General features: G+C 46.3%; 2 protein-coding genes across 3 annotated transcripts in view; both read right to left on the reverse strand.

Moving 5' to 3' along the window:
- The window catches only part of UQCC2 (ubiquinol-cytochrome c reductase complex assembly factor 2), a 10,781-nt gene extending 10,349 nt beyond the window's left edge, over nucleotides 1-432 (reverse strand). The window contains exon 1 of the mRNA XM_032768657.2: nucleotides 263-432. Coding sequence (XP_032624548.1) covers nucleotides 263-400 — 138 coding nt within the window. The 5' untranslated portion in view covers nucleotides 401-432. The remainder of the gene's footprint in view (nucleotides 1-262) is intronic.
- A 4,113-nt stretch (nucleotides 433-4,545) lies between these two features.
- The window catches only part of IP6K3 (inositol hexakisphosphate kinase 3), a 29,223-nt gene continuing 7,558 nt past the window's right edge, over nucleotides 4,546-26,210 (reverse strand). For both annotated transcript variants that reach the window (XM_032768631.2, XM_032768642.2), the window contains exons 2-6: nucleotides 20,186-20,611; nucleotides 8,780-8,987; nucleotides 7,199-7,377; nucleotides 6,329-6,504; nucleotides 4,546-5,152 (exon numbers count right to left, since the gene is read on the reverse strand). In XM_032768631.2, coding sequence (XP_032624522.1) covers nucleotides 4,676-5,152; nucleotides 6,329-6,504; nucleotides 7,199-7,377; nucleotides 8,780-8,987; nucleotides 20,186-20,384 — 1,239 coding nt within the window. In that variant the 5' untranslated portion in view covers nucleotides 20,385-20,611 and the 3' untranslated portion in view covers nucleotides 4,546-4,675. The remainder of the gene's footprint in view (nucleotides 5,153-6,328; nucleotides 6,505-7,198; nucleotides 7,378-8,779; nucleotides 8,988-20,185; nucleotides 20,612-26,210) is intronic.

A 26,210-nucleotide genomic window follows, 5' to 3' on the forward strand; every position in this document is an offset into this window, starting at 1 on the left:
GGTACAGGTGTAGGGGTGACGGGGGATCGGGGGGCAGGGGAGCTGCGAGGCAGTGGTTGCGAGCAGAGGTGTGAGGGGGGATAAGCCGGGGTGGCTGTGGGGGCGGCAGGGGTGTGCACGGGGTGTAGGTGGCTGGCGGGGGGACACGGGGAGTCTGTGAGGGAGTGGGGGGGTGAGGCGCGGGCCGTGGCGGTCTCCGCCCCAGCCCCGCCCACCCGCATTCCCGAGATCCGCGGATCCGCGCCCGCCCCGCGGCGCTCACCTGGGTGCTCTCCCCCTCCCGGAAGGCCTGGGCCACCCGCTGCCGCAGGAAGGCGCCCAGGTCCCGGCCCCGCTTGGTCTCCTCCACCAGCCACTCCTCGCAGAGCTTCAGAAACCGCCGGTAGCGGGTGGCCGCCATCTTGCGACTGGGGCCCACGCGCGCCTGCCCAGAGACAATTAACAGGTCACATGACTCCGAACATGCGAATAAGCTCTCGTATTATTCAAAAGTACGGTGGGCGAGAGGGACCTCTCCACAGGCATGCGGAATCAGAGCGGCCGTTCGGCTCGTCAGACAGTGCATGCGCAGCATCGTCCAGCGAAGCCATATGCTACGGACTGGAGTTGGGGGCAGCAGAAGGCGGATACGCATGCGCCGAAAGGGCTAGAGCCTGGTCTCCGTGTGGCTGGAAGCAGCGCGCTCGCAGAACAGACGGTGGGGCTGGAGGGGGAGAGCCTGGTGCATGCTCCTGACCTGCCTGCAGCGAACGTGCTGGATAGGGGCAAATCTAAGAGGGGATGGGGAATGGCTCAGTGCCCGGTGCATGCTCCTGCCTGGGACCAGCACGAGCACCTCAGGGATATTGTCTGCAGAGAGAACGGGGGCAGCCAGGCTCCAATGAACTCCACAGCACTTTGACCAGACCACCAAGCCTGGAGAGGCCCTTTCTTGTGGAAAACATCCCTGGAATTGTTAAAGAGCAGAAGGGAGTCAGGATCACCCCGTAATCTACACTCTGAAGCCTATCATCCATTGGTTTATACAGGGTTCTCAAACGGGGGGTTGTGACCCTTTGGGAGTCACAAGGTTATTAGTGGAAGGTCATGAGCCGTCAGCCACCACCCCCATACCCTGCATCTGCTCGAGCATTTATTATAGAGTTAAATATAAAACAATGTGTTTTTAATTTATAAGAGGGGTCACACTCAGAAGCTTGTGTGAAAGGGGTTACCCATGCACTAGTTCATAACCTGTCATTTGAGAGAGACAAAGTAGTAGGCGAGGTCATATCTTTTAGTGGACCAGCTTCTGGTGGTGGAAGGTAAATGATTTCAAGCTATACAGAAATCTTCACTTTGTGTAGCTCGAAAGCTGGTGCCTTCCTGTCCTGTCCACCCACAGAAGTTGATTCAATAAAACGTTACCTCACCCACTTTGTCTTCTTCATATCCTGGGACTAACATGGCTATAAGAACAGTGTGTTTTGAAAGGCTGTTGCTGAACGGTGTTGCTTTGCTCCTTCATTTATTAGCCTGCTGCCTACTCTGCCGCGTACAAGGCTTTTTGCAGCTGACAAAGAGATCTGGCTTCTGCTGTGCTGCAGACGTGTCCATGCCAGACTACTGACTGTGCCACACAGAATAGCTAGTGTCGTGCTTGCTTTCTGGCCATTTTAAAGCCTAGTAAGGCTTATCCATTTCTCCACCTCCACTCCCAGCTAACAAGGTTGTGCTCTAAATCAGAGGCATACCTTATGCCTGATGGAGGGCTAAATCTTGCCCTTTGCTACTGCATAGAGAGGAAAAGGGCATGTAAGGAACCCTCTTTCCCCATTGCAAGTAACAGTGGAGCCTGTCTCCTGCTTAGAGAAATAGCTAATGCAGGGGCTTTCACAGCATGTAACCAAACTATCTTGGCCTGTTCCACCTCCTACTGGAGTTCTATTCACAGCATTTAGACACCACCTTCAGCTGCACACAGGCAGGAGCCCCTAATGCAGAGGCAGGCAACCTATGGCACGCGTTCCGAAGGCAGCACGCGAGCTGATTTTCAGTGGCACTCACACTGCCCGGGTCCTGCCCACCAGTCTGGGGGCTCTGCATTTTAATGTAATTTTAAATGAAGCTTCTTAAAACATTTAAAAAGACGTATTTACTTTACATACAACAATAGTTTAGTTATATATTATAGACTTAAAGGAAGAGACCTTCTAAAAATGTTAAAATGTTTTACTGGCACACAAAACCTTAAATCAGAGTGAATAAATGAAGACTCGGCACACCACTTCTGAAAGGTTGCCGACCCATGCCCTAAAGCGTTGGAAAGCAAGGACAGGGCCCTGCCTCCTCTGCAGTGTCTTGCATTTAGGGGTCTCCTGGACGGAGCAGTCCCTACGCTTCACCATCTGCAGCTGTGCTGCTTATGGCCTCCACCCTTCTTGTACACCTACAGATCAGTAGGGCTATAGTTTATATCCGTCAGGAAGCTCTGGCTAGGATGCACACTGCTTTTCAGAGGAGCAATCAAACGCCACAACACAACCCCTCACCCTCAGTCCTTCCTGATCCCCTCCTGTGGCAGCCAGGACAGGAGTTAGGCCTGAGTTTGCCTTCTCACACTCTTTACTACAGCTGCAGGGTTACAGCATGCTTGAAGACCAGCACAAGAGTGCATTGATCTATCTAGGTAAACAATAAGTAATGAGGGAATATTTTCCCTTGTGGAGGGTTGTAGGTCAAGATTGGCAGAATGAGGATGCCCAGAAAAGAGCTACATGTGCATCTTAGAAAAGGGCAATGTCTGGGCAAAGCCAGAAAGTGAACGTAAGAACATCTGTACTGGGTCAAACCAAAGGTCCATCTAGCCCAGTATCCTGTCTTCTGACAGTGGCCAACGCCAGGTGCCCCAGAGGGAATGAACAAAACAGATTTTCATCAAGTGATCCATTCCAAAGTGCTGCTAGGATCACATATGTACAATTTGGGCCAGAGCTGTTGGTGGTTTGGCACCTTGACTGCTCAAGTGGGGCTACTGTGGCTCTTTGTGGTCATTGGAGATTGTATGCTAGGAACATGCAGTGTTGTAAACAACTTCCAGTAAAGAACTTGATTTCACCCTGCCTAAGTAAAACATGCAAGCCGGCCAGACGATTTAATTTGCCAGCCATAATTTGTGGGTATTCACCAGCTGCATGCAATAAAGTACACGTGAACGGATTTCCCTTGCGGAAACATTTAAACCTGTGAAAAGAATGGTTCTTTTAAAGCAATCAGTGCTAAACACAACACAACTCCAGGCGGCCCAGGAAGGGAGGAAAAGAGGCACACAACAATAAGCAACAGTGACCTGGACAATTTTATTTACACTTCAGCTCCCCAGTAATTGGATTTTGTATCTCTATTCCTGACTTAAGGACATTCTACAGGTTTCCCACATTGCACAGGAAGGAATTGGTTATATTGGTTGTTCCGTATTCTTATCTGCCCACTAATATTGTAAACATTTTGTTAAATTTTCCCAATTTTGTGTCCTCCAAACACACACGCACGCACATGTACACACACACACACACACACAAAGATGACCCTAAATGTCCAGTTCCTGACTCAGGGCCTGTCCAAACATGGAGTTATTCTGGAATAACTATTTTGGAATAACTACATGTGTGGACACTCTTATTCTGGAGTAATGCACTTTGCAAGTGGATTAAGCTAAGCAAGAAAAAGGCACTCTTATTCCAGAATACAAGCACCACACGCGGAGCTATTTTGGAAGAGCTATTCCACTTTTTATTCACACTATACCTTATTCTGGAATATCTTTCATGCACAGGCAAGCCTTATGTCACAAATTCTCTTCCATGCTACCAGGTCCTGATGAGAATCCTTTCATGACCAGTATCTGACCTAATCGGCACTCTTGATATCAGTATTGGACAGACTCAGCACAATCTGATATATCTGGCTCCTTTCTATCCCCTCCTTCAGAAAACTCCTTAGTCTGTCCCCTTATTCTTCCACAGGATATTAAGTACTTGTATGATTCTGTTTGCGCTTTGTAGCATCCTCACTCATGCCTTGGGACTATAAATTCCTTACAACAAGGACCTCTTAAACATAGCACCTCTTATATAGCACCACGTATACCATATACACACACACACTTAAAAGTGCCAGGTGTTTGGAGCATGACAATCAAAAAGTGCAGTTTTCTTCTGTTTGTGTCATTGAATGTCCTTGTTGAGCTTGGGTTGAAAGTAATGCAGCAACTTGTTAAGACCTGCCAACACCTCTTAATAGTCTCTCAACTCACGGTCTTTGCTTAGTCTTCTTGGCTTTCCAGGTGCATATGGAGGTAAGCAGGCCCTATGTTAATTTTAAGATTCATTCAAGTAATGCTTTCCTCTCGCTTGTAAACAAATCAAGGGCAGCAGTAAAAGAAGAAAGGAAAATAAATCTTCAGTGAGATCACAAACACGGTGGATTCTTTTCAACCCTTTGCTTTTACAGTTCGCTTCAGTAATGGCACATAGCATCTTCTGTGCTTTCCTAGGAAGTCACCAATGCTCTCATTTCAAAAAGTACACAGGATGTTCAAAAGCTATGAGGGGCTCCATGCAGTTGACCCAATGCATAGGCAGTCCCTTCCTGGGATATCTATCACCACAAAGTCCACACCATGTCACAGCATTTGTCATTCTCCTTCTCTAGTATTCTCAAGAATTTTGACAAGATTTTCTAGACCAAAAATATAGCCGTTGTCTGGCCCGTCGTAGATGGTGTGATTATACTTTGAACCTTTATAAGTGGTGTGAGCAAAATCTATCATGCGGATGTCAACTTTGGGGTGACCAGTCCCATGCGGCATGGCGCAATTTACGTTCTGAAAACACCCCTGAGGATGGTTGTCTAAAATTTCTTTATTCTCCTTGGTTTCCTGTCCATCATAGATGATGAGAAGGGAGCTGGAGTAGAATCGATAGGAGCTCTGGGTTTTGATGACTGAAAGCAGAGCCTTTAGCTGTAACAGAATGGGTTCCAAGAGGTCTGTTCTGAGGCAGTTACCATTGTGAAGGAACTGGTAGAGGGCTTGTCTGAAGCCATTGGGCAATAGTTTCCTTCCATAATACTTGTCTTTGCAGAGAAATTGGCCAGTATCTGCTTGGTAAACCTTGAATAAAAAGAACAATAATCCAGATTGTGTGTCTCTCAAATTATTGCACCTTCGAAACACCCTGTATGTAAGTAATCCAGCTAGTTCGACAGAAGGAAAAGCACGTAGTCTAGAGTTAATCTAAAATGAAAGGGTCCGCAATCAAGCTGGTACATGGGATGCTTAGTTCCTCTGCAGTCTCAACAGCACATGGCAATTGATGCAGCAGGCCGCTAACTGAATCTAAAACCTTGTCTACGTGGGAGGTTTAAGCTACTGCTAGCCAGCAAGCAGGATAGCTGCCCTGATACAAACCCATAGTGTAGACAGGCTGTAAGCCGCAGATTGCACTGGTACAATTTACCGCTGCTTGAAACTGGTATAAGAAACATGGGGGGAATAGTGATTTATAGCAATTTACTCCCATCTACATTAAGTGTTTGCAGCAAAACCAGTGTCTGAAACTGGAATAAACAATCACTGTAGACAAGGCTTTAATAAAGGTGCTGTACCCACCCTCAGCTGCACTACAGTCTTATTTTCCAAAGCACAGAAATAAAGAACCGTAAGAAAATCTAGACAGGAATATTTACACGACCAAGATCTGGGAGTGGATACAGAATTAGTTTACATACCATATGTAATTTAAAGCATAATCAGTTCAGTACCAGAACACTGAAGACTGGAGAGGAACCTACTTGACGCTAGCTATTTACAGTGCTATATATGTGTTTTAATCATAATAATTATCCCGCAGACACAGCAGAGCAATGTTCTAAATCTTCTCAGAGGCATAAGTGAAACAAATTTATGCTTTCAGTATCTAGCAGGAAGGGGGTGACAATTTCATCATGAAGAGATGTAATATTTAGCACAAAAATGATGTCAGGTATTTGCACTGACTAGCCTAGCCAGATCCTAGAAATGAGTGAGCATGGAAAGTTTATGTTCTTCTTTCTTCCAGATTCCAGTCCTGACTAACACTGAATAGCATGGGCAGAGAATCAGGACAATGTATGTGTCTAGGGCCAGAACCTTAGCTGGTGTAAAATGGGGTAGCTCAATTGAGATGAAGACTGAAGCTATGGCAGTTTATACCAGCTGAGAATCTGGCCCTTAGGGTTTATTAAGTGGTAATTCCTTATGCTTGTTTTGAAGAACAGAAATACTGAAGGGGTCAAGAGGCCGCCCTACCTGCATTCCGCAGATGCGAACTCCAAGAGACCCAGAAGTGCTCTGTTCACACTTCTTTATGTGGCGTGCTTTCTTCTCTTCTGATGCATCATCTCCATGCTGCCTGGTTCCCATCTTTAAGTCCAGAATGCAGGGATATTGATACTTTGACACCACGTTTTCAAGCAACAGAAACTCTGGACACATGAGTTAAGGGAGACTAGTTATTATTAAATGTACAATTGAAATAGGTCTTAAAATCAGGGGTGGTTCTGAGCATCCTCTGAAGTTCACCATAATCATTCATAATCGTCCTGAAACTTTGCAATGCACCTTCACCAGCACTCATCCTCACTACTGGCCCCTTGTTGCCAATTTCAGTCAACTTATTCTAAGTGCAATATCACCAGTTAAACTATCAGTAGCTCAGTTCTCTAGTGTGGATGTAGCCCAGAGCTGTCAATCCAACACCTTTCATCAACACTAAAGTCACTCAAGTCTGTTGGTGGCGGGGTTAAGCTGCATTGATCACATGACCGGTGATCAAATGACGTGTCTGACGAAAGAGAAGAGCTGTTGCTGCTTTGATCCCTTTATGTGAAGGACTCCCTCGACTTTGGATAGACACCTTCTGATGTGGAGTTTCTTTTAAACACAGAGAGGATCCTGAATGCAGTTAAATACATTGTATTCATGCCCAAGGGCTTTGGGGCCTGTTATAACCTACACATTAAAATGTTTCATTGATTATGATTGTGATCCATTATTAGCAGCCAATATACTATCAACTCGCCATCAGAAGGTTGGTCTTTCCCCCCCCCTTCAGCATCACCGCTATGAAATAAGCAATAAGCAAAGTGCAACAAGAACGGCTGGAATAAAAAAGGATACGATGTAGTTTGTTCTCATCAAGTTTGGAGGACATGCGGTTCAGGTGCAGTTGGTGGCAGTGCAGTCCCCAGGGGTTATAGCTCTTTCTTTCTGGCTGGTTCCCATTTGTATCCTCCATGAGCGAAGAGACGTCCGTATGGTACTGAAGTTCTGTCCTCAGGAGCGCCTTCCCAGGACAGCTAGACAAAATACACCAAAGAAGCAAATTTGGTTGTAAGCTCCCAGAAAAGAAGTTGGCCTTTTCCCCTCCTTTTGTAGCTTATGAAACCCGATAAGGGAAATTTTCAGGGGCCCTCAAGGAAACAAGTATTCATCCTGGCTAATCTGCAGGGATCCTTTGTTACTGAGTTAAAGTCATTTTCAGGAAGTTAGGCGGTTGCTTGGTGCCAATATTTTTTTACTGCAATTTTAAAGCGAGTTTGGCTTCTGTGAAGGGGCCCAGATCCATTGCACTGAAGCCTGGAGATCTCCATTTATCCACCTAACAGGTGCAGCACAGGCAAACTGCCTGCCAATGTGCCTTATCTCTGGGTCAGAGGGACCACCTCTGATGGGGAGAGTGGATTCATTCTCCCTGTGTATTCAGCCCTTGGTTTCATCCATCTTATGGGTATGATTCCTCCTCTCTCATCGAGGGCAGTGGCAAAACTCCCACTGGCTTTAATGGGAGCTGGATCGTACTTCTAAATGATAGCTAAACTGGGTCTGTTTTGAACCAGTTAAGAGTGAATGATCCTGCGTCTCACTGAAAACATTTGAGAATTTAAAATGTCAGGGCGGGTGTCCTCTGCAGTTCTAGCAGAGCAACTGTTCAGGGCTCCATTGAGTTTTGTAGACATGAGCCAGCACTGAGGGTGGTCCAGCACTGCTCCATGCAAGGAGACTATCAGGAGGTATTCTTTCGAGCATAAAGGCTGCATACATACCCTTTACAGCCTTCTACAGGGGGCAGCTCACTATCCTCTGTGCGGCTTCTGTTGCTGTTGAGCTTCTCTGGGCAGTGATTGGGGGACAGGAGGCACAGCCATGGCCTCACTTCCTTCCTGCTGCTTTTAGGGCAGAGGAGGTGAAAAGCATCCCCTCCTCTCTCCAGAATTCAGAGGCTGCAATTCTGCCTGATGGCAAGTGGAGGTCAAATAAGAGGTGTTTGTGAAAAAGGCCCAAATCCTGGTCACAATCACCTAGGTGTCAATCTGGAGTGACTCCACTAGTTAGTGGAGTCACTCCAGATTGACATCAGAATCTGGCCCATAGTTTTGGAAGATTGCAGAGAGAGAAGGCCACTGAAGCCAATGGCTGGATTCTGATCTAATTTACACTGCAGTAAATCAGGAGTCACGCCACTGAAGCCAATGGAGTTACACCGTGGCAAAACCAGAGTGAGATCCAATGCCAGCCCATTATTTGTTTGGAATATTCCTATGCCAAACATAAGCATACCAGCCACCTGGGCTTCGTGCCTACAAGGCACAGACTATAAATGCGATCAGTCTGTATTTGGCTCAGATTGAAAGCGGAGCTAGTGCTGCTTCAGAGCCCCTCGACTCATGCAGCCACCTCTTGCTTGTACCGGGCACTCACTTGTCTTTGATGGTCTTTGTGAAAGGTGCCTGACTCCATCTGACAAACAAGCGCTCGCTGCTGGTGGTGGACGTCCGCTTGATCTCCTGACATAGCATCACCGAATGCTCCTTATCCAAGGAACTGCAGTTGTCAGTCGGCAGGCTGGGGCTCGCTATCAGGCCTAGGTTGCCCAAGCTGTCCTTTCTGAGGCACACCGAGATGATACCTACAAAAGGAGGGAGGATCATGTGAATGTGACAAAAATTTCCCAGGCAACAGGTTAACCTGCACTGAACTATTACAGACCAGTCGTTGCTTACATTATTAGCCAGGTGTCATCCCACTCTGTTCAAGGTGCTTGTATCAGAACTTTGATACTTAGCAGTGCACTTACCCAGGGATAGCTTAGTGCTCTAGCAACTGCTGAAATCAGATCCTCCATCCTGTAAATGTAAGCAGTCCCTGAGCCTCTGGAAAATAGCTGAAGGCTTTTTAGATGCCCTCTTCTCTTGCCCATGTACTACCATTCCACCCAACCCCCACCTTCCTGCCTCGCATGGAAGCTGTCCTGTATATCACGTTCTTTGCATTCTCCACTCCACTCTGGGCATTCATTCTTTCCAAGTTATGCAACAGCTGAACCAACAGGGGCCTGAAGCAGGATTCTTGAGGGCTTGGCTCGCTTACAAGGAACCATTCAGGTCTCTCACTCTTGAGCGGTTTTCCAGCAGCACGGAACAAAATGAGGGTGGGAAGAGAGGGACAATCCTTGAAACAAATGTCAGTGTGCACACAAGGCATCTGTAATCAACCAAAGCACCGGAATTTAGAAGAGCCATGGCTGCAGGAACCTTGCTCCATTGTCATAAGGAGTTTCGGTAAAGCACAGGTAAGGAAATGCCTATTGCAGTGATTCTGTGGCCACACAGGATTTGTGGTCATTAGCATGGACAGAACTAAGGAATTTCTGCTCCAAAATAATAGGTCTTCAGCATTAAGTCATATCCATTGCCTGTACCAGCAATAAGGTCTTGTGGTCTCCAAGGGTTCTCCAGGCAGTTGCATCTGAGCAGGTCTAACAATCTGTCCAGGAGAGGCAGATAGAACTCTGGCCTAGGAGACTGCAGTTCCAGGCCCAGCTCTGCCTTGACTCAATGTCAATTGTAGCCTCTAATTTTGGATACCTCTGTTTTTGGGAAACCCAATTTGAGACACCTTGGGCTTGATTTTCAGCAATGTCGAGCCCCTCGCTTGCTGGTGAAGCCTCCCTGTGTTCCAGCTTCCCCACTTGGCAACAAGCACTGTCTTCTAAGGCACAGTGAGCTCTGCCGATGAAAAGTCCTACACAAGTGCCATGCAGAACTATTGTATATCCATCCATGAATACATTATATATTAAAATAGCTTTGTTTGCCGAAGGATTTCTAACTCATTTTTGCGTTAGAGTTAGAGCCAAACTCATCTCTAACATAACTTTACTGAAGTCAATCTTCAGATTTCTTATATGTGACCAATGGCATTTTTGATGGCTGCAAAAAGAAACAACCCTACCACTGAAAAATACAGAGGAAGACTGACTACTTAGAAAGCTGGTCTTGAATAGTTTATCAGATTATAAACAAGAGCAAGTGTAACAGTATCTTAGCAGCATGACCTATTTTATCACACTTTGCACTGTAACAAATGGACTGTTGAAATAAAAGGATACCCTGGTGACTTAGAGCCTTCCAAAATCCAAAAGGTTTGGGGTGGGGGTGGGGGGATTGTAGACAGCATCATTAAATCTATCAGTGGCTGTGGAGTTAGCCAATAATGCCCCAGTTGGAGGACATTGTTCCAATTGCAAACCAAGGAAAATACACAGGGCCAGATCTCCAAAAGCACATGTGCGGGTCTGAATGTGTGGCCCACAGTAATTACCTTTGTATGTATCAGCTACGCTGGCATGGTTTTGGCCTTCCAATGCACTGTATTGGTTTTTCTCTAGGAGTTAAAGACCACCAGGAATGGAAGACTGCATCTGCAACCACTTCATACTGCCATTACGGGGCACAGAAGAGAACACTAATTGGATACATACCTGTCTCTTGCTTGACTTATGAGGCCGGACAGTGATACCTATTGGTGAAAGCCTGGAATGCTAAATGTTACGCATCATCCTTAAATATTCAAAACATCCCCCAGTATTTTTGTTGTGCATCTTCCATTGACTTTAATAGGCATCACATGGCTGAACCTTTCTGCAATGCAACCTTTTATGTATTTACCCCTCTCTTAGCAAAGTTTTAGTAACAGGAACCCTTGCCTCGGCGCTTCAAATGACAAATGACTCACGGGCATGGCTTGTGTATGAGGCAGATATCACCTTTCAGGGAAAGATTGACTGCAGTGGTCCCCTTGCTAAGGACAGCCCGGATTTGACAGTGAGAACTTCTATGTCAATTCTATCAATCACTTCTGCATTGTGAACTTCCTCACAGCAGTGCCAGCCCAGAGTCCAGCAGTGCAAGGATTTTCAGAGCATTGCCCTTTCAGTGTTAGACAGGATTCTAGCCATGTGAGCTGCTCACAGCAGTGCCCAGTCATTTCCAACTCCCACAATGGTATTCACAGTCCAAAAGCAGCTCATAATGATGGCTTTAGGGACCTACAAAAGCCTCCCACAGCAAGAACCACACCACTTGGCAAAATATAGATCTGGTTTTCCTATCTAGAAATCGCTAGGTGGAAACCTCCCCATCAGTCTTTGAAGGGAGATGTATTTTTGCAGCTTAGAAACAAGGAAATTCTGTTTTCCAAAGGAAATATGATGAAACAATTATGGAAGCCCCCTTCTTTCCATTTACCGAGAGATTACTGTCAGAAAATGACTGTGAAAATGGCAGTTTCTTACTCCACTGAACTGCTCCCCTGCTCGTCTTCAAAGTCATATCTGCTGACTTTGCTGACTAAAACAAGTGCTCATGGCCTGAATTATGGAGGTGCTAAGCATCCACTTCAGATGGAGTTGTGAGTGCTCAGCATTTCCGAAAATCTGGACCTTCCTTTCCCACCCTCCCCTTGTGCTAGCATTGCAATACCAGCACAGTTTAAAGAGAGGGAACTAGATTTTATTCTGGCCTGTGCATCACCCCCAGAATTGTAAATTAAATTCCAGTTACCAAGCCTGGATTAGAGATGATCATGCAAGAACCAGTAATATATCCAGCTTGCCTCTCAGATTCCCAGTTTGAGTTTGCAGAGCCAGCAGATATGAAAACAATTTCATCTAGGCTGACTCGATGCAATCACTGTGAGACAAACGTAAGACCCCCTCAATGTTAACTCTACAGTCTGTTTTCAGAGTATATTTCTTATCAAATATATTGTAGCTATATCTCAAATGCTGGGTGCAACATTCAAAAGCTGTCCCCTAGCATCAGATGGTGTATATCAGCATAATACCCCATTGAATCATGCTGGTCTTGCCCTATATGTTCTATATAGCAGGAAACAGGTTTTAAATATCATATATTAATATGAAGATTAATAGGGACATTTTTCAAGGGCAGCGAGGCATCAAAATTTCAATGGAATATGGACACACTTGAAAATCCCAGTTTTAATAAATATATTTTGTTTCATGGTATATAGCACTATGGGACTGGGCTAATTTCGCTTATGTCACATAATTGACGTACTGTAAATTCACAAAACAAATATATAATACATGGTTTAAGGCAGGGCTCCCTGCTGCCAAATTACTGCTGAAGACCTGGCACTTTGGCTGCGGGTTCCTCTTCAGTGGTAATTTGGCTGCGGGGGGTCCTTCCGCCCTGGAAGGACCCCCACTGCCGAAGACCCGGAGCAGAAGACGCTCCGGGGGCCCAGGCCCCGCAAGAGTTTTCCAGGGTCCCTGGAGCAAGTGAAGGACCCTGCTCCAAGGCCCCCGAAAAACTCTCGTGGGGGCCCCTGCAGGGCCTGGGGCAAATTGCCCCACTTGCCCCCACCCCTGGGCGGCCCTGGTTTTAGGCATATTGACTGCTACTGTACTGCTCTTTTATTCCAACTGTGGGTTTCTTATCTGAAAGCAAAGCTTAGTTGCATTAAAGTGCTTTCCATTCCCTTCCTTTCGGTCCCACCAAAAATTCCGTCCCATTCTATACAAAGCAAGCTAGGCAGACAGACTATATTTACAGAAGCTATCTGCATGCAAGAGGCATCTCTACAATTTGTTTTGCTATGGAGCTGCTACCTCTTCTCTCGCGTATTTATTTTTAAATGTAAAAGTGTGCTTATTTACTGCCATGCGCAATAGGAATCTGAACAGAAGTGGGCCTGAAAAATAAATCCATAATCCTGTAGCCAGCTCCAACCTAGACAGACAGCACTGAGAGATAGAGGGGTGGAAAGGAGGGAGAATGCTTGTCTCAAGGTCATCTGATCTGCCTGAAATGGGTAGGTGAGCTGCCAAGTCTGTGCAGATGCTCTTTAAAGAGCACTAACACGGTGTTGGATTTAAATGATGACATTTGAACAATACTGTGCACTGTGTCATCATTACATAATGGTCCCTGAGCCCCAAAAGGGGCTAACAATAGAGATAGGGGACATCTATATGTGCCAACTGACGACAGAGGTCACAAAAATATTCCTTTTGACATTTAACCTTCTCTTCCTCCTTATGGGAAAATAGTTCACCTCTTTCGAATGTGCCCAGCCTTGTCTCTCCCAGCAGTGGCTTGTGCAGGGGGAAGAGACAAAAGCTACCTGTGCTAACACAATGGATTGGATAAGAATCACAGCTTTATTGCCACTTACTGCAAAACTCATTGAGATGTCACGGGCAAAAAGGAAAAACAAAACAACACGACAAGGCTGTCGCCGAATCTGCAGACGTTTGATGCCTTAACTGCTCCAGGCAACACTGCACAGTTCCAGGACAAACCCCAGGATCAGGTTCATTCAGTCCTGCATTCTGGTGAGCTACAGAAAAATGCTTAGAATGCAAGTGCTTTTCCCTGAAGCAGCTGTGTAATACTGTCACGTAAACCCACCAGGTCAATGTGTAAAATAGCGATAAAGATACCCACCTCCTTTGTAGAGAGCTGTGAGAGCAATGGGCGAGAAGCACTAGAAGAGTTAGGTATTAATTATTAATTATTATTTCACACAAATTGGACAGGGCACCTAGGCTGAAACTGCATATGCATGGGTAGGTCCCTTCTTCCACCTGGGGCATCTTAGACTTAATTGGGGTTCTGCATGCATTCAGAGGAAAGTCCATGCAGATACAGTTGCAGGATCAAGGCCTTAATTACCACAAATTACTTCAATTCTGTGGTGTCTGCGTTGCAAACAAGGCAGGGAAATGCATTCTTTCCAACACCAAGCATTCCAAAATCATGGGTCAGCCTCCCCTACCCCCTCCCTCAAATCAGGAGATTGGTTTAAAAACCAAATAAAATAAATAAATAATAAGTTTTGGGTTCTATTTATTTGTCTTCTGTTTTTTGAGCCTTTAGGGTGCACTCAGGAAAAGTTTTCCAGCTTTTCTCTGCAAGTATAAGGGACATAAACTTATTCTTTTAAAAAAATGAAAGTTGAGTTTCTCACCTAATCACAGGATTCCAGGAGTTGGGGCTTTCAGAAAAACACTACATTTCCTGGGACACAATACCATAGTGAGAGTTGGCATCGCTGGGAAAATTTGAGGAGGAAAAAGTAATTTAAAAAATCATGCAATGGTGGGTTACAATTAGATTTTATAGAACATTTAGACTTACGCTGAACACAGTGTATCCCTTTAAACTGCAAAGTAATGAGAGTCAGCTCATAAATCAGTTCATAACCCAGGACATTTTGGTGAATGTTGAAATTGCATGGACGGGGTATTACGGTGGATGTTGCGCACAGAAAGAATTTGTTGCTTATTTGGAAAACAGAGAGGGGTCATTTCTGACCTCAGAAATATTAGCCTTTGACACAGCAACTGATTAGTTTGTTAGAAGATAGCTGGTGTTATTTGTCTGGTTATCTAGAGACCCTGACAATGGATCCCAGAAGAGTAGGGACTGGAGAGGGTGGAGACTTGAGTATGTTAAAAGTTTAGTCTATCCCTGCTCCGATTTCTCGTTCCATCAATGTCAAACCTCAGCTGCTGGTCACCGACATCCAGTCAACAAGTGCTGGAGGTAAGGGCCAGATCCTCAGCTGGTGGAAATCAATGAGGCTCCATTGACTTCAGCAGAGCTATGCTGGTTTCCACCAGCAGAGGATCTGGCCTAAGGTTTGCATAGTCTTTTGTGAAGGTTACCAATGGCCCAGTCAGGAAGAGGGCGAAAGGACTGATAATAGGAAGGTGATAAAATCTTTGGAGTCTGAGATCTGTGTTTGATTGCTGGCTCTGCTACAGACTCCCTGTGCAACTTCAGGCAAATCACTATGCCTTTCTGTGCCTCAGTTCCCCATGTGTTAAAGGGAGATGGTACACTCCCCTCCCTCACAGGCAAAGGACAAAATCTGTTATTGATTGGAAGTCACTCAGCAACAATGGTGATAAGGGATAAGCAGGAATGGGTAAACCTTGTGGAAGTTTTCCAAATCTCTCTATTATGCTTTGGTTTCACAAAGCTAATTTAAACCATGTTTTTTTCAAGGCTAATCTAGTTTTGTTTTAAGGATCTTTTTCTAGCTAATGGAAATACTGAGTCTGATTTTCAGAGATGCTGGAAACCCACAGTCTCCATTGACTTCACCTGGTGCTATAATTACTTGTCACCTCTGAAGTTCAGGCATGGGGGAATCCTCACAGGTCGTACAGCCAGCTCAGTGCAAGCCTCTTCTATTTCCATCCACCTGTCCCCGAGCAGAGGAGTGTATTAGATCAGGAGAGGGCATGCCCAGAACATACAGTACTCCAGCAATCCCTACATATATAAAGACCTTCAGTGGGCTGCAACAAATCATCATAGCTTAGAGCAGCCCTGAGCTGTGTCTCTTAGCAAGATCAGTTCATATCTCCTGACTCACACTGAAAGAGTTAATAGATGCCAGCATGCAGGAATTTAACTGAGACTATTATTCCAAAGTAGCCTTAAAAAAAATGAACACTTCCTTTATCAGTGAGAGTCTGGCCAAGCTGCAGGGGCTGACAGCCACAAACCTCCTCATTGTCCCAGGGGCACTGTGCTAGTTCTGCATTACAACCAGCGGCAGAGTCTCATTAACCAAAGGTCAGGTTATTGCTGAGTGAGGGAATGACAGCTTACAGGCCAGCCTCAGTCATTTCCTAATGAGGGATAATTAAATGCTACCTGTATATAAAGAGAAGTCTATTTCAAGGGCTTACATCCACAAAGAAACAAAGGGCATCCTCTCAGCAGGGAAACTGTTGTGTTACGGCCTTTCCCATCCACTCGGTTGACAGCTCCTCCCCAGAGATAGCTGCATCTCACTGGTTCTCTGTGCCTTGGAATCTTTCAGGACAAAAGTCACTTTAGAAATGCAATGTATTATTTTCCCCTAGCTTCTACTATATCTTGCTGGATAAACAGTTGTACAGAGCACCATTTGACTTGGAGGTCTCCAGCTTCTACATATATTTCTCTCATTTTCTGCAAACTAGGGGATCAGAACTTGCTATTCTTACTCAGGCAAAACACACAGTACTGGGCTCTAGGAAAGGAATAAATGAGCTTCCATTTTTTATTTTTTTTCTCCTGCTGATGATAGCTCCACTCAATTGATTGGACTCTTACAGTTGGCATGCGTACTTCCACCTTTTCATGTTCTCTGTATGTATTATTATCTTCTGTCTGTGTGTTCCATTCTATGCATCCGAAGAAGTGAGCTGTAGCCCACGAAAGCTTATGCTGAAATAAATTTGTTAGTCTCTAAGGTGCCACAAGTACTCCTGTTCTTTTTGCAGATACAGACTAACATGGCTGCTACTCTGAAACCTGTCATTTTGTTTGGCTCACTTTGAAAGTTGTTGAGGCTTCAGCCCCTCAGATCACACAATTAAAGCTGATGAAAAATATGTGTGTGAGAACGGGTCCATGTGTACTAAGTGATAAGGCCTATGTAATGAGCACTAAGTTAGAAGAGAAATTATAAGGGACATGTGCTGTGTGTATGGAGAAATTATCAGCTGGGTGGGTATGGGTGTTGGGTAGGAGTGTGGACGGAGTCGGGGCAGCCAGATCAGGCTCATTTCTCCAGCACACCAAAAACAGTCTCCTGTAGAACCCCCTTCCCGAGCTACTGGCAATAAAGCAACAGGCATGTGACTTATGCTGCTGACATATAATTCGTGACAATTCAGCTGCTGTGCATGTTTGTCACAGGTGTGCACTTAGCTCAGCTAGCCAGCAGCAGGCAGATATTTGGGAGCACCATACGAGCTTGTTACAGCAAGCGACAGAAGCTCAGGGAGAATAATAATCCTTCCTCTACAACAGGCCCAGTGGCATGATACACTCTCCCAACCCCACTTCCCTCCCCAGGCTCAGAGTCCTCATTGTTGGGCCCCCTGTCAGGAAGCGCCTGTTGGCTGCAGGTACCCAGGCGCCAAGCTCGCCGCAAGCTCATTAGTTCATGTTAATCTCTGCAGCAGTTCAGAAGCAAGAGAAGAACCGTGCAGGGTTCTTGCTCTGCTCGCTTCCTAGCAGGGAAGATCTTCCTCCAGCTGAAGGTCCAGTGACAAGGAGGGCAGAGAACAGAAAGCTCAGCCAGGGTCTCAAGAGGGGGAAACAGGGAAGGATGCCAGTGTATTTTTAGGGGAGAGAAATTATCAGGGATGTGTGACAGCTCAAGGCCAAGACAGTACAATCCTTAGATGGATCACACACCGCCCCCACCCCTTTGAACTTCTTATAACGTAAGCAGTGCCCAGGTTGTGCTGGGCTCTCAGCACAGGGGTGACTTTGACTCTGAGGGAATGCAGGTAACTATAAAAGCAGCTACTTAGTAAGGAGAAGTGGCAGGAGGTCTCTGAAACAGACGAGCTCTGCAGCCAGCCAACGCAAGCCTAGGTTTCCATCACTCTTGTTGCGGCCAAAATAAAACCCTCCAGGAGAAAATCTTGAGGAGGAAGCTTGCTCGTCTAACAACTATTTGCTGCTGTCACAGAGGCAGCCGTTTGCTCTGCTGGCTGGCAGCAATGCCCAGCAAGGAGGATGGTTTCTCCCAGGCTGGTCACTGGCATCTCAGATATGCGGATGGCACTCGAGCGCTAACATGACACTGGGCTCGCGGTGACACCATCTCCCGTTACCAAAGCGGAACGGCCATGTCAGGTGGGGAAAGGCTTGGCACATGAAACGAGGATGTCTTTGGATGCTCTCGTCACCACCACGTGTAAATGGGCTTCCCCCTCGTCCCCTTTTCCTTTTTCTGTCTCTTCAGCAAAGATCATGAGCCCTTCCCTCCTCTTGCACCGCCTACTCCTCCACCTCTTCCTGGATCGTAATTCAGCAGCCTCACCCTCCTCCTGGCTAGACTGCTGCCACTTCGCCGATCTTGGCCCAGAGTCCTGACTGTCGCGTGGGCTGAAGCTGACAGCATGACACCTGCCACAAGCGCTTGTTATCCCTCAAGCTGCTCTTACTGGGCCTGGTCTACCCGTAGCGTGGACCTGTTTAACTAAAGGTGTGAGGCTGCACCCACGTAGTTAAACTGGAGCAACTTTGTGTTTGGACACCCTTATATCAGTTTAAGCCTGGCTCACATCCACCTTGCTTGCACTTCTTAATTCGCATACATGAGCCTACTTTAAACTGGTGTAAAGTCTCCACACAGAAAGGGGAAATCTACACGGCAACATTAAGTTGACTTAAGTTACGTTGATGTACAGCCATGGCAGTAATTGAATCGGTTTTATACAACCACACTAAGCTCTTTGTGTCGGCGGTGCATGTCCTCACCAGGAGCACTTGCACCGATTTCACTGCTAGTGTGGGGCATTGTGGGGCGGTATCTGAAAGGCAGCAACCGTGAATGAAAGCAATGCAGTGTCTACATCTCTCACTCTGCATGAACAGTTAACCTTTGGAGAGCTCCCAATGACTCACTAGCTCAAACACCCACGCTCCAAAAGGGGGCATTTGGCCAGAATTCACATTTCTTTTGAGTGAGAAGTACTAACCGCTAGAGAGTCCAGCCAAAACCCCTGTTATCTGGAGGAATCCTACCTGGAATTCAACAAAGGCTTTATCATTTACTCCTCTTGTTAAAATTCACTCCTCTTGAAACTTCAAAGCGCTGCCGCTGCATGTACTCCACATCCTCTACGAGTGTAGCTTGCACTGCGGCACTGTTTACAATGAGGCTTTACAGTGCTGTATCTTGCAGTGCTCATGCGTGTGTTTTTTTCACACCCCTGAGCGCGAAAGTTGCAGAGCTGTAAAGCGCCACTGTAGCCATGGCCATAGATTCAGAAGGGACCATTATGAGCCGCTAGTCTGACTTCCTGCATAACACAGGCCATGCAGTGATTCCAGCATCTAGCTCAATCATGTGATGGAGCAGGCACTCTACCTTGTTAGAAAGATGCCCAATCTAGACATCAGAGATGATCTGCTAGTTTTTAGAAGCTAAGATAAAAATGCTGATCTTAGTAATCCACACAACTTTCTGTACACTCATTGCAAGATTGAAAGAGAGTGTGTGTAAGAACCATCCAGTATTGCTAAGAATCTTGAGAAAGTCTACGAAGTGTTGGAGATTCCAAAGAGCAGACCTCCTTTGCACACACATTCTCAATCGCTCTCTTCTCCCCCACCCCTCAATTTGCTCATCCTCAGTGACTCCATTGCAACTGAAGGACAAGAGAAACAGCCTTTTTTGAAGATGTATGATGTTAAGATAGCATTTAATTTTTTCCCCATGTAATGCTCTACTTGCTTCCAGTGGAGGCTAAGAGTCAAAATACAACAAGAAAGGATGTTCTCGCATTATTTTCAGTCCCACTGGAAACAGCAAGTACCAGGGAATTCAACAGATGGAGCCTGATGTGAGTTTCTCAGCTCAATTTTGCAAACCCAGGAAAATAAAGACGAAGAAAATCAGTTACATTTGTGGGTCCTGGAGTCATATAGCTAAATCCTGACATCTTCACCCAGGCAAAGCACTGAAACAAATGGGAGTTTACTCCACTTCTACTCATGCAAAGGCACTCAGGGCTTGGACCATATTTTGGAAGTATGTTGACTGGCCCAGAATCTCCTCTTATACCAGGGTAAATGAGGAATGACTTCATGGAAGCCAATGGCATTAAACCCAAAGAGCCAGAAGAGAATTGGGCCCTTTGTCTCATTAAGGGAAGGAAAGGATCAATGAAATTATGGGTAGCTAACATCTTCTCTTCTGGTCATGGCTACCATTAGTAAACTCTCCCTGCCCTGCCCCTGCAGCTCTCTCCTGGATCATCCAGCTTCTCCTTACCTTTGTACTGAGGCGTGAACTGCTTAATGGCTGTGGGGAGCGACTCGTAGAACCACTGCTCCTGGGAGATGAGGGGCTTGCAGACGGTATGCTCATCATATTTCATCACGCTCATGTGGCCCCCAACCTGATGGATGAATGGCTCCAAAAGGACCGCTTTCCTGGGGTCCCCCGTGTCCAGCTTATTCTGCACCACCATGCTGTCCGGAGACAAGTGGTCCAACTCGTATTTGGGCTGAGGCAAAACACACTCCTTGACGGAAGTGTCCTCTTTTTTTTTTAGTGCAATGAACTGGAGTCTGTTGCGGGGAAGCAACCAGAAGATGGGCTTGGGTTTGTCAGCCCCAGGGGAACCTAGATCTTTGCTGCTTTACCACGTATAGGTCTTCTGTCTTCTCAGCGTGCCATAGAGAAAGTCTTTGCCAACTGAAGGATAAATACAGAATGTGAGAAAACAGGGGCAAATCACTTCCAAACACCTTCCTGCTTTTCAGTGGAGCTCTCCCAAGGCTAAGGCTGCCTCCAATGGCTCCCTCTATGCTCCTGCATAAATCACTGTCCAGCCCAAGAGAAGCCCCCCATACATGCAGGGAGAGTTATACATTGAAGGCACATGCAAATCCCACCCTTGTAAGGTGATCTCTATAAATGCACATGGCTGGGGTCCAGGGCTTGAGCTGCAGACCCAATTTAAATCTGGTAAGGGGGCAAAAAAAGTAGGAAAAGGCAACTGAAGACAGCTATCGGGTTAATGCACCTCCCTCTGAGATTAGCTAGATCAGGGCATTCCTTCTGCCAGCTAACACCAAGCTATGAATGTGATGCTTCTTTCCCCTCCTAAAGGTAAACCAAGGTTAGGATAATAATCCCAATCTGCTAAAACCATGTTGTTGATGACGTTCTCAACCTTTTCTGAAGTTGTGCGAAGGTTAGGACATTCCCTGCCAGTAGGGCTATTTATAAAGACTTCTGTACTCTAGAAACCCCCATGAAGGACATTCTCACACAAAGATGCCGGCAAAACCTACCTCCTACTCCCTACCCTCCCTCAGAAAGCTTCTCCACCTTCTACCCTTAGAGAAACCTCTCCCCAGGACATTCCTTGTCAATTAACATTAGGACACTTCTGCCCCTCCACACCCAAGAACATGATACAGTGCTGTGGTGACCTAGAATCCTATTTTTAACATCTCCGACTCAAAGAATATTTCCAACTCACCTCTGAACAACATATTAACACAGAGAGACCTTCTTACTAACACTACAAAAAGAAGGATTCTGGGTGGACTCCTCCCGAAGGTCGAAACAACAGACTTGAATTCTACATAGAGAGCTTCCGCCGACATGTACGGGCTGAAATTGTGGAAAATCAGCATCACTTGCCCCATAACCTCAGCCGTGTAGAACATAGTGCCATCCACAGCCTCAGAAATAACTCTGACATCATAATCAAAAAGGCTGACAAAGGAGGTGCTGTCGTCATCAAGAATTGGTTGGAATATGAACAAGAGGCTGCTAGGCTGCTCTCCAACACCACATTCTACAAGCCATTACCCTCTGATCCCACAAAGGGTTACCAAAAGAAACTACACCATCTGCTCAAGAAACTCCCTGAAAAAGCACAAGAGCAAATCCGCACAGACACACCCCTAGAACCCCAAGCAGGGGTATTCTATCTGCTATCCAAGATCCATAAACCTGAAAATCCTGGACGTCCCATCATCTCAGGCATTGGCACCCTGACAGCAGGATTGTCTGGCTATGTAGACTCTCTCTCAGGCCCTATGCTACCAGCACTCCTAGCTATCTTCAAGACACCACTGACTTCCTGAGGAAACTACAGTCCATTGATGATCTTTCTAAAAACACCATCCTGGCTACTGTGGATGTAGAAGCCCTCTACACCAACATTCCGCAGAAAGATGGACTACAAGCCATCAGGAACCGTATCCCTGATAATGTCACAGCAAACCTGGTGGCAGAACTTTGTGACTTTGTCCTCACCCATAACTATTTCACATTTAGGAACAACATATACCTTCAAATCAGTGGCACTGCTATGGGTACCTGCGTGGCCCCACAGTATGCCAACATTTTTATGGCTGACTTAGAACAACACTTCCTCAGTTCTCGTTCCCTAATGCCCTTATTCTACTTGCACTACATTGATGACATCTTCATCACCTGGATGCATGGAAAAGATGCTCCTGAGAAATTCCACTATGATTTCAACAATTTCCACCCCACCATCAACCTCAGCCTGGACCAGTCCACACAAGCGATCCACTTCCTGGACACTACAGTGCTAATAAGTGATGGTCACATAACCACCCTATACCGGAAACCTATTGACCACTATACTTACCTACATGCCTCCAGCTTTCATCCAGACCACACCACACGATCCATTGTCGACAGCCAAGCTCTATGATACAATCACATTTTCTCCAACCGCTCAGACAGAGACAAACACCTACAAGATCTCTATCAAGCATTCTTACAACTACAATACCCACCTGTTGAAGTGAAGAAACAGATTGACAGAGCCAGAAGTGTACTCAGAAGTCACCTACTACAGAACAGACCCAACAAAGAAAGTAACAGAAAGCCACTAGCCATCACCTTCAGCCCCCAACTAAAATCTCTTCAGCGGATCATCAAGGATCTACAACTCATCCTGAAGGACGATCCATCACTCTCACAGATCTTGGGGGACAGGCTAGTCCTTGCTTATAGACAGCCTCCCAGCCTGAAGCAAATACTCACCAGCAACCACAGACCACACAACAAAAACACTAACCCAGGAACCTATCCTTGCAACAAAGCCCATTGCCAAGACCTGTGCTCATTTGTTTGCTCACTTTGAAAGTTGTTGAGCTTCAGCCCCTCAGATCACACGAAATTAAAGCTGATGAAAAATATGTGTGTGGAACGGGTCCATGTGTACTAAGTGATAGGCCTAGTAATGAGCACTAAGTAGAGAGAAAATTATAAGGGAATGTGCTGTGTGTATGGAGAAATTGATCAGCTGGGTGGGGTATGGTGTTGGTAGGAGTGTGGACGGAGTCGGGCAGCCAGATCAGGCTCATTTCTCAGCACACCCAAAAACAGTCTCCTGTAGAACCCCCTTCCGAGCTACTGGCAATAAAGCAACAGGCATGTGACTTATGCTGCTGACATATTAATTCGTGACAATTCAGCTGCTGTGCATGTTTGTCACAGGTGTGCACTTAGCTCAGCTAGCCAGCAGCAGGCAGATATTTGGGAGCACCAACGAGCTTGTTACAGCAACGACAGAAGCTCAGGGAGAATAATAATCCTTCCTCTACAACAGGCCAGTGGCATGATACACTCTCCCAACCCCACTTCCCTCCCAGGCTCAGAGTCCTCATTGTTGGGCCCCCTGTCAGGAAGCGCCTGTTGGCTGCAGTACCCAGGCGCCAGCTCGCCGCAAGCTCATTAGTTCATTTAACTCTGCAGCAGTTCAGAAAGCAAGAGAAAACCGTGCAGGGTTCTTGCTCTGCTCGCTTCCTAGCAGGGAAGATCTTCCTCCAGCTGAAGGTCCAGTGACAAGGAGGGCAGAGAACAGAAAGCTCAGCAGGGTCTCAAGAGGGGAAACAGGGAAGGATGCCAGTTTATTTTTAGGGGAGAAAATTATCAGGGATGTGTGACAGCTCAAGGCCAAGAACAGTACAATCCTTAGATGGATCACACACCGCCCCACCCCTTTGAACTTCTTATAACGTAAGCAGTGCCCAGGTTGTGCTGGGCTCTCAGCACAGGGGTGACTTTGACTCTTAGGAATGCAGGTAACTATAAAAGCAGCTACTTAGTAGGAGAAGTGGCACGGAGGTCTCTGAAACAGACAGCTCTGCAGCCAGCCAACGCAAGCCTAGTTTCCATCACTCTTGTTGCGGCAAATAAAACCTCACGGAGAAAATCTTGAGGAGGAAGCTTGCTCGTCTAACAACTATTTGCTGCTGTCACAGAGGCAGCCGTTTGCTCTGCTGGCTGGCAGCAATGCCCAGCAAGGGGATGGTTTCTCCAGGCTGGTCACTGCATCTCAGATATGCGGATGGCACTCGAGCGCAACATGACACTGGGCTCGCGGTGACACCATCTCCGTTACCAAAGCGGAACGGCATGTCAGGTGGGGAAAGCGTGGCACATGAAACGAGGATGTCTTTGGATGCTCTCGTCACACCACGTGTAAATGGCTTCCCCTCGTCCCTTTTCCTTTTTCTGTCTCTTCAGCAAAGATCATGAGCCCTTCCCTCCTCTTGCACCCGCTACTCCTCCACTCTTCCTGGATCGTAATTCAGCAGCGCTCACCCTCCTCCTGGCTAGACTGCTGCCACTTCGCGATCTTGGCCCAGAGTCCTGACTGTCGCGTGGGCTGAAGCTGACACATGACACCTGCCACAAGCCTTGTTATCCCTCAAGCTGCTCTTACTGGGCCTGGTCTACCCTAGCGTGGACCTGTTTAACTAAAGGTGTGAGCTGCACCCAGTAGTTAAACTGGAGCAACTTTGGTGTGACACCTTATATCAGTTAAGCCTGGCTCACATCCACCTTGCTTGCACTTCTTAATTCGCATACATGAGCCTACTTTAAACTGGTGTAAAGTCTCCAACAGAAAGGGGAAATCTACACGGCAACATAAGTTGACTTAAGTTACGTTGATGTACAGCCATGGCAGTAAGAATCGGTTTTATACAACCACACTAAGCTCTCTCTGGTCGCGGTTGCATGTCCTCACCAGGAGCACTTGCACCGATTTCACTGCTAGTGTGGGGCATGTGGCGGCGTATCTGAAAGGCAGCAACCAGTGAATGAAAGCAATGCAGTGTCTACATCTCTCACTCTGCTATGAACAGTTAACCTTTGAGAGCTCCCAATGACTCACTAGCTCAAACACCCACGCTCCAAAAGGGGCATTGGCCAGAATTCACATTTTCTTTGAGTGAGAAGTACTAACCGCTAGAGAGTCAGCCAAAACCCCTGTTATCTGGAGGAATCCTACCTGGAATTCAACAAAGGCTTTATCATTTACTCCTCTTGTTAAAATTCACTCCTCTTGAAACTTCAAAGCGCTGCCGTGCATGTACTCCACATCCTCTACGAGTGTAGCTCACTGCGGCACTGTTTTACAATGAGGCTTTACAGTGCTATCTTGCAGTGCTCATGCGTGTGTTTTTTTCACACCCGAGCGCGAAGTTGCAGAGCTGTAAGCGCCACTGTAGCCATGGCCATAGATTAGAAGGGACCATTATGAGCCGCTAGTCTGACTTCCTGCAAACACGGCCATGCAGTGATTCCAGACTCTAGCTCAATCATGTGATGGGCAGGCACTCTACCTTGTTAGAAGATGCCAATCTAGACATCAGAGATGATCTGCTAGTTTTTAGAAGCTAAGATAAAAATGCTGATCTTAGTAATCCACACAACTTTCTGTACACTCATTGCAAGATTGAAAGAGAGTGTGTGTAAGAACATCCAGTATTGCTAAGAATCTTGAGAAAGTCTACGAAGTGTTGAGATTCCAAGAGCAGACCTCCTTTGCACACACATTCTCAATCGCTCTCTTCTCCCCCACCCTCAATTTGCTCATCCTCAGTGACTCCATTGCAACTGAAGGACAAGAGAAACAGCCTTTTTGAGATGTATGATGTTAAGATAGCATTTAATTTTTTCCCCATGTAATGCTCTACTTGCTTCCAGTGGAGGCTAAGAGTCAAAATACAACAAGAAAGGATGTTCTCGCATTATTTCAGTCCCACTGGAAACAGCAAGTACCAGGGAATTAACAGATGGAGCCTGATGTGAGTTTCTCAGCTCAATTTTGCAAAACCAGGAAAATAAAGACGAAGAAAATCAGTTACATTTGTGGGTCCTGGAGTCATATAGCTAAATCCTGACATCTTCACCCAGGCAAAGCACTTAAACAAATGGGAGTTACTCCACTTCTACTCATGCAAAGGCACTCAGGCTTGGACCATATTTTGGAAAGTATGTTGACTGGCCC

Source organism: Chelonoidis abingdonii, chromosome 4 (genome assembly GCF_003597395.2).
Source record: "Chelonoidis abingdonii isolate Lonesome George chromosome 4, CheloAbing_2.0, whole genome shotgun sequence".
NCBI lineage: Eukaryota > Metazoa > Chordata > Testudines > Testudinidae > Chelonoidis > Chelonoidis abingdonii.